This window comes from Petaurus breviceps, unplaced genomic scaffold (assembly GCF_028583685.1).
Source record: "Petaurus breviceps papuanus isolate PSGF00001 unplaced genomic scaffold, PetGlider_PUasm1.0 38, whole genome shotgun sequence".
Classification (NCBI taxonomy): domain Eukaryota; kingdom Metazoa; phylum Chordata; class Mammalia; order Diprotodontia; family Petauridae; genus Petaurus; species Petaurus breviceps.
The window spans coordinates 104,001,000-104,009,528 of NW_027186304.1; the positions used below are offsets into that span (position 1 = coordinate 104,001,000).

At 42.9% G+C, this 8,529-nt stretch overlaps 1 protein-coding gene across 5 annotated transcripts in view; it reads left to right on the forward strand.

The window, feature by feature from the left end:
* LOC138170733 (MARVEL domain-containing protein 3-like) overlaps positions 1-6,175 on the forward strand; it is a 22,431-nt gene extending 16,256 nt beyond the window's left edge. For 2 of the 5 annotated variants that reach the window (XM_069100239.1, XM_069100240.1), the window contains exon 4: positions 4,382-5,863. In XM_069100239.1, the coding sequence (XP_068956340.1) occupies positions 4,382-4,953 (572 nt within the window). In that variant the 3' untranslated portion in view covers positions 4,954-5,863. Of the gene's footprint in view, positions 1-4,381 lie in introns of all 5 variants that reach the window. The other 3 variants (XM_069100243.1, XM_069100242.1, XM_069100241.1) reach the window with 3 other exon arrangements.
* Positions 6,176-8,529: the final 2,354 nt, after the last annotated feature.

The window sequence follows — 8,529 nt, forward strand, 5'->3', positions numbered from 1 at the left end:
TCTCTCTCTCTCTCTCTCTCTCTCTCTCTCTCTCTCTCTCTCTCTCTCTTTCTCTCTCTTTCTCTCCCTCTCTCTCCCTCTCTCCCCCTCCCTCCCTCCTTCCTTCCCTCCCTCTCCCTCTCTCCCCCTCTTCTTCGCTCTCCCCCTCCCCCTCCTTCTTTCCCTCTCTCCCCTTCTCCCAGCTCTCTCCACTTGGAGGTTTACAACAGTTCTTGCCTCCCTCACTACCAGGAAAGAGGTGGATTTGCTCCCATTGAAATCTTTTCTACTTACACCCAGTTCCAACTTAGCAGCTGAACAATGAGGCACACGGCAAGTAGACTAGAGTCACAGAACACCTGTGTGTGCTCTCCAGTGGGGAGCAGGACCCTCCATTACCCCTGTCCAGAAGCATGCTCACCAAACATTCACATGAATTTGCTCCCAGGACTAGGTTCCCATTGACCAGTCCCATTCTGTAGCTTGTTCCAATGCAATTAAGATGTTGTGTTATTAACCCTAGGCTTTTGATTTTTAGGTATTTTCCCTTTTAGCAGAAAACTTTCTCCTCCAATAAGATGGCTTTATTCTAATTCAGACTTAGAAGTTGTTCCTCACCAGCCTGTTTGGCCCCCTTTCATTAAGGCCTCTAATTATGCAGCTCATTAGTAAAGTTAGAGGAGCATTTTGCACTCTACACCCCCAGTTTTCATCATTGACGTAGTCTAGGCAGTCTACTTCAGTAACAAGATTACTTTTATCATTTTCACATTTCTATGAGGTAAAACTGCTCACAGGTTTATTAATAAAAGTGTTTGGATTTAACTTCTGAAAACTTATGCCTTTCATTTTTCACCATGCATAATTAAATGTCAATCTGTCCTTTTGAAATAGAAACACTGTCACATCTGTTCTCAGTCTGAACCAGTTGATCTAGTCTTCAGCTGTCTCTGGTTTGTGTAACATATTTACTCGCAGAATAATCATATTTTAAAATGTTGAGTTTGACAGTCCAGAAATAGGAATTCAACCATTATGCAAGGGCAGCTGTTTTGTGAGTATAAGCATCAGTGTGGCACATAGTAGGCTCTTAATAAATATTTATTGATTGAAAAAATTAGAATTATACAGAATCCATAGCATCATTGCATTCATCATAAACATTTTTGGTGGTAGGGGTAGGGCTCTGAAGCTATGATTTCATCAGCAGAGGGAACTCCCAGTGTTGAAATTCCCTTTACCAAAACGGTTTGACAACTCTTTTGTATTTCATATTCTTAGTTGGCTGGGAGCAGCGTCACAAAACTAGTATATTTCCAAGGCAAAATTTGATCCCAGATCTTCCAGGTTCCTTGGTGGGTCCTACTACCTTTATATGACTTATAAGAAGAAAATATTAAAAAATACATTTCCCCCACTCTGAAATAAGAATACAACTATTATCTAAGTCTGTTGGGTGTAAGAAAATAATTGAGGTGTCAGAGCTATGGAATATGGGCAGAGGTACGAAGTTAATGGTAGGATTTTATTGGGAGAGGGGAACCAGTGATTTCATCCATAGGGGGAGATCCTATTAAGCAACTTCCTTCGCAAGTGCAGACCACCACTCGCTCTGAAATTTCAGTGCTTATACAGTTGAGTTGTCTGGGGACACTAAGCATGGGCTCATGGTTATTAGTCAGCATATGCCAGAGAAGGGACCTAGGCCTAGTTCTTCCTTACTATAAGTCAAGATCTCTACTCACTGAGCTAAGTCACTTCTCCACTGATAAGAGGTTTGATCAATCATTGCTAAAACAAAATGGTGCCCCATGTTGAATTATAATACAAGACAACATCACAGTGACTTTACTAACTGAATAGTGTCTTTATTGCTGTTAATGATTCTTCTGGGTCCAAATTCCATATAACCAAAGTAGATTTATTTGGATATCAGTAATCACTGCCTTATTTTGGCCCTAGGAAAAGTCTCTCCGTACCATTTGTGTGGATACACTGAGCCTGCCATTTTGATTACTTTTCTTCAACTTCTCAGCTTCTTGGAATCCCAAATTCTCTCTAAGTCTTAGTTTAAGCATAACCTCCTAAAAGAGGCCTTTTCTGATTCTCCCAGTTGTTGGCCCCCACACATACTTTGTATCTATTTTGTGTGTATATATTATATATGTTTCATATATACACATATATGTGTGTTTATATATGATATATACATGTATATATGGGAGTATATATAATCTCCTACATTTCTATATATAAGTTTTTTCCTAGCAATAAAATATCTTTTCCTTGAGAGCAGGAGCTCTTTTCAGTTTTGTCAAATCAAATTTGTTCTGTAAAAGTTGGATTGAGTCAAAAGGCCAAGAAGGCCACATGTGGCCTCAAAGCCACAGGTTCCCCATCCCTGGTCTACATCCTTTCTTAGGTCCCTTCCAACTCCACAGTTCTTGGAAGATTGACTTTATTCTGTGATTTCTTTACATTCTAGTCTTGTGCATTCACATACATACGTAAGAGAGTTAACTGAGCTATCTATCCCTCATCTTCCTGAATGTCAACTCGCATCATGAGGCAAAGCAAGAAATAGGATTACATCATACATCTAGGCCTCATTCCAGACCTTCTGAGTCTTTAAACTCTCTTGGCAATATATGTTTAAAAAATCAACCCAAAACCCAATCAGAAAGTAGCTGGTGGTAGAATAATGAATAGATGACACTTTATTTGCCTAGAGAGCTTTTAGTGGAATAGATTATTAAACATGCAAAAGCAGCACCGTTGAGGGTAGAATAGATTTATTTCTTTATGTCCTAGTGTAATTGAATCAAGTAGCTTGTTGAAAATACAATTTTGCAAATTTTATACATAATTTACTCTCACACATTCTGTATGATCCCATCTCTGAAGAGCTTTTATTACATCATTGCAAGATTAAGTCACTTAAGTCACAAGGGCAAGCCATTTAACATTCATTTGCCTCAGTTTCCTCAACTGTAAAATGGGGATAATAACAGCAACCAATCTGCAGGATTGTTGTGAGAATCAAACGAAAAGATATTAGTAAAGCACTTGACACAGTGCCAGGCATACAGCAGGCACTATATAAATGCTTATTCCCTTCCTGTTTCCTTCCCTACCCACACTAAGGTGATTTGCCCGGACCATAATTAGCATCATAGGAATAGAAAAGAATTAAATGAAGTTTTTTTATTCTACGTCACCAAGCAAGTAGAGCTTAGGAAATACAGCACTGACAAAATCAAAATCAAAGGAGATCCAAAGGCAGATTTACCAAAAACCTGAAGGCTTCTGCTGACTGTAACCCAAAGAGAGGCTATGGTTCTGCAGAGGCCCAGCAAGTGGTAGCAGAAAGAAGAGGGGCTCGGGCGGCTAGGTGGTGTAGTGAATAGAGCACCAGCCCTGGAGTCAGAAGGACCTGAGTTCAAATCTGACCTCAGACACTTAACACTTACTAGCCATGTGACCTTGGGCAAGTCACTTAACCCCAATTGCTCTACCTCCTCCCCTCCATAACATAAAGAAATAAAAATTTTAAAAACAAAAGAAAGAAAGAAGAGGCCCAGAAGGCCAGTATCCTGGATCTCAGAGCAAGTGGGGGTGGTGCAAGGTGAGGGTTGGGGGGGGGGTACTCAGTGTAAGGTGTAAGAAGACTGGAAAGGTCAGGGGAGACTAGGTTATGAAGGTCTTGGAATGCCAAAGAATTTGATATATGATACTGGAGATGATGGGGGCCACTGGTGTTTATTGAGATAACAGAAATCTGACATCAATCAAGTATACTTTGGTCTTACTGGTTTACCTATGTAGGAAAACCTTGGAGCTTGTTTTCTAGAAATGCATTGAGGCACTCTTAAACTGGTGGCTTGTTCTGAGAAAAATCTGGAGTATCAAAAAGGCATTTGAATGTGAAGCTGTGTCTGATTTCACTTCTGTAGATGGAGTAGTAAAAGGACTAAAGAATTGGGCATGAAGCTAGGGAGACAAATTCAAATCTCACCTCAGGCCTTTGACCTTGCAACTCTGGGCCATTCACTTAATCTCTAACTCTCAGTTTCCTCATCTGTAAAATAGGGATAATAATAACACAAACCTTGTAAATGTGTTGTAAGGATCACAAGAAGGTCTTTGCAAACTTTAAAGCACCCTCCAAATGTGCTTTTAATTAATAATGTAAAATAAATTTATTTTTATTTCATTTATGTTATAAATAGGTGTTATCATTCTGCTTTGTTATTTCTATATGATGATATATACACGTAGTTGCTTTATAATAAATATATAATGGTTATCATTAGATAGGAGTCGTGGGAGAGCGAGTGGGGTAGCCATTCATTCCAGACTGTTTCCCAGACCAGTCTTGCTAAACTTTTCCTGTTTCTCTGAGCTTTTCCAGGTCTCCTGCAGCTGGCGGAGCTGAGCCTCAGCCTTCTGGTGCTGATTTGTGTTGCTTCTGCACAGAGCACCTCCCCTGGCTTCTTCAGCCTGGGAGGACTGAGAGGCTACCCGTACTTTGCCCTGGGGTTTCTAGGAGATGAACTCTCACAGCTGACTGAGCTGGACCTCCAGTACCACAGGATGAAGCTGCCCGCTGGGTACTACCTGGTGGGGGTCAGTTGTTTGCTGCTCTGCCTAGCTCTAGCTTTCCTCATCCTCGGTTGTTCCACATCTGTCCCTGAGGCCAGGATGCTCCTTGGGGTGGAGCTGGTCACCGATGTCCTGGGGGTGCTGGCCTGCATGCTGGCCATTGGGCTGTATGTTCACTCCATCCAGTCTGCCAATGCCTCAGAGGTGTGCGAGCAGAGGGAGGTCATCTACAGGAGCGCTGGATACACTTCTGTGACCTGTGTCATCCTTGGGACCGAAGTGGCAGCCTGTACATTTGCTGGCTTGTTGACGATGGTGTATTTTTCAGGAATGATTTGTGTGGGCCTTTCACTGAGAAAAGAGTCATCTTAGAAGACCAAGAGGCAGCCTCAGACCCCTTGAAACTTAGAAAATAGGATCTGAATTGGAAAGGATTTGGGAGGCTATCTAGTCTGACCTCTCCCGCCTTGTGTGATCAGAGATACCCATAGAAGAGAAGTGATTTGCCCAAGGTCACACAGAACCAGTCCTCTAAAACCAAATGCGTCTGCTTCACCACACTGTCTTTCAGCTCCAGAGTGGGAAGAGCAGGGATATCAGAAGACATCCGATTTCCATTCAACAGTCATTTATTAAGTACCTACTATGCTCCACTCTCTAGAGATACAAGACAAATATGCCCTTGGGCAAGTCTCTGGGCCTCACTTTCCTCACCCATAAAGTGAGGGGCTTGGACAAGATGGCCTCAAAGCAATCTCACCTGTAAATCTATGATCTTATGAATAAGTCCTACCTTCAAGGTGCTTATGTTCTCCTGGGAAGAAGATATGCATAGATAATGGAAAGTAAAAAACTGAATATAGAAAGTAATTGCAAAACAAGGGAGCTCTGACAACTGGAGCAATGGGAAGCCAGGCGAGACATCTACCAGCAGGTGGTGGGCTTCCCAATCACATATTTTCAGTGTTGGCTCAGATTCTCTGCATGGGCTCTTACTAAAAATACCACCTACTTCCCTGTAAGTGAACTACTCTGCAGTCTGCACTGTTTCATTGACAGGGGAAATGGAGTGATGTGCTTAGGTTTAAAGAAAATACCTCATTTCTTTACTTGGATAGTAAACAGGTTACCATTCTAATCCAGGTGTTGCTGGACTTTAATTTGGGAGAAAATAATTTGCCTTTTGGGGCGAGGGGGCTCTCCATATCATGCTTTGCAATGTACCGTTTTCTTTCAAGCTCTTTATTGGGTTGGATGAATATAGTGCATTGTGTTAGAGAAAGGACGTAGCGTCATGCTCCTTCCACATAATTCTGGTAAATAACATCCTGGACAATGAGACTCTGTCCCAGACACTGGGCAATCTCTGTCCTTCAGCGTGCCAGGCTGGGGTGGGGTGCATACCAAGACATTAGTAGAAAACTTGGCTCAGGAGAACACCACCACCTGAGACTACTGGGGAAAGCCCAGGAATGAAGGGGAGGGGTGGAAAGGGTGGGAAGGATCTGGAAATGGAGGTGGTGGCTCCAGGACTCTTAGGGGATCGCTAATCTCAATGGAACCCAGTTTGTAACACAATGAACCTTTTCCAAAGGATGTTGCTGGCTCTGCTGACTTCTCCACTCCAGTCTACTCCCTGGGACACATGTGTTTGGATTATGGGCAGGGGGGGGGGTGTACCTGAAACAATAGCACTCCCAAGCCACAGTGCTTGGGCCAAGACAAAGGATAGTTTCCAGATGTGAGGCCTCACATTCCCGCCAGCCCCAGCAAGGCTGCCTATTTGAACAAAGGGATGGTAAATATTCAGGGCGCCCCAGTATCCAAGGAAGAGCAGACGCCTGCCAAGTCTAGTCGTGCAGATGTGTACAGAGTGGACGTCCAAGTTAGGGATAGAGCAGAGAAAGAGTAAGCTGGCGCTGTACAGTTTTATATCGATGGAATGACATACAGCAAAACATTCCTCTAGGTGGCTGCAGGCTTAGTTAAGAATATTCACTTACATGTATAAAATGGTAGGTTTACACTAAGATGGGCAGTCAGCACAAGACTTAGGTTTCATTTTCCCAGCTCTGTTTTCCCCATTCCTGCATCATGGTCTATTGTTTCTAGGAAATCATTCTGAGACTGATATCCTTAAGAAAGAGAACAGAGCCTTAAGAAAGGCACTTAATCATAGAATTGGAAGACATATAATTCCAACTTTCAGAGCTAGAAAGGATCATCTAGGTCAATGCTCTTACTCGACAGATGAGAAAACTGAGGACCAAAGAAATGTAGTGACCTCACACAGGTTCCATAGTTAATTCACAAAAGAGCCAGGATTTGAATCAGGTTCCCTCACTGGTGGTCTCACACTTTCCCACTAAAGGGAAGAACGAAACCAGGGGCTCGGGTGACCAGCTCTGCACCCGATCCTCTTTATGGGCCCAGTACGAAGAGATGGCGCCCCTGCCTTCTTTCAGCAGAAGCAATGTACTTTTCTATAGTTTTTTGGAGGCTCCTGTTTTGTTTCACACCTTTTTTGCTTCTGACATTTCCTTCCCCTGCCAAGTCCTATTTTGTCTACTGTGGTTTTGGACATTAAAACATTGGCCCCAGGAGCTCATCCACAACATGAGAGTGGGAGCAGTTTCATAGTCAGGAAAGATTTTTGTCTTTATCTAGTTCTTGATGGTTTTATGTTCATTATTTCATTTGATCCTCAAAACAACCCTGTGAGAGAGGTTGGTGGCATTAAATATGATCAATTAAATAATGGTTAAGTCATGTCTGACTCTTTGTGGCCCCACAGACTAGTTTGCCATTTCTTTCTCCAGCGAATTAAGGCAAATAGAGGTTAAGTGACGTGCCCAGGGTCACACAGCTAGTGTCTGAAGTCAAACTTGAACTCAGATCTTCCTGACTCCAGGCTCAGTGCCCTTTTCCCTCATCCACCCAGCTGCCTCAAGTTAAATAATAGAAGGTGGCATTAAATATCATTTTTACAGGACCATCCTATATTAATTTATATTCTTAAATATAAATATATATATTTATAGCAGGAACCTCAGGGATTGATTAATCCTCCCAACTCATTTTGCTTGTTGTCCCATTTGATGAGTTTACTGGGTGGAGATGTTTCATTTGAGACATTAAGTTGTATCTCTCTGGGCAAGAGACTGTATGGATCCGCTAGGAATGAATTGGTCGGCTCAGACTCTTGGGGGTCAGAGATACTCCTCTGTGATGAGTCTATGAAAGTCAGTTGCAGAGTTGGTTTAGTGCCCTCCCCCTTTGTCCACCCTGCCCCCCCCCATTCCGGGAATAATCAAAAGAAAGTTGAACTTAGGGCAGAATGTTGAGAGATCCCTACGTGTAGAGTATGTGTGTGTGTTTGAGGTGTTTTCTCATTGAAACAGCCCCTGGGGACTGAATGACCATGTCTGCCTCAGCCCCAGATGGCAGCTGCCAGGGCCAGTAGCAGAGAACAGCAAGACTTCTTAAGAAGACTCAATTAGAAAGAGGCAATGCTCTCACCTCTTACCCCAAAAAATGGCAAGAGAGGAAGATGAGCCAAAGAATGGCTAGAAGGGGAGACAGTTCTTGACCCTCAGTCTTGCATCTCCAGACTTCTAGAGGGATAGCCAGGGCTCCCCTGCCCAAGGCTGAGCATGTAGGTTCAAGCTGAAGGTACATTAAAGGACAAAGCCATGATCTGGAGAAAGGAAACCTAGAATTTCACCTTTGCCACAACCTTGTTACTCAGAGAGTAGAGCTCTGAGGGAAAGGAGGCTCTCTCTGCCAGCCCCAAATTTCCTTCCCATTTAAGGGGAATTACAAATCCTTAGAGTAATATTATTAGCCTGGAGGATTGTATAGGGCCCTGGAGGGAAGGTAGAACTCACTAGAGAGAGAGAAGAGAATTATATAGATTTTGTTTATGGGCCACTGGAAGCCCACCATATG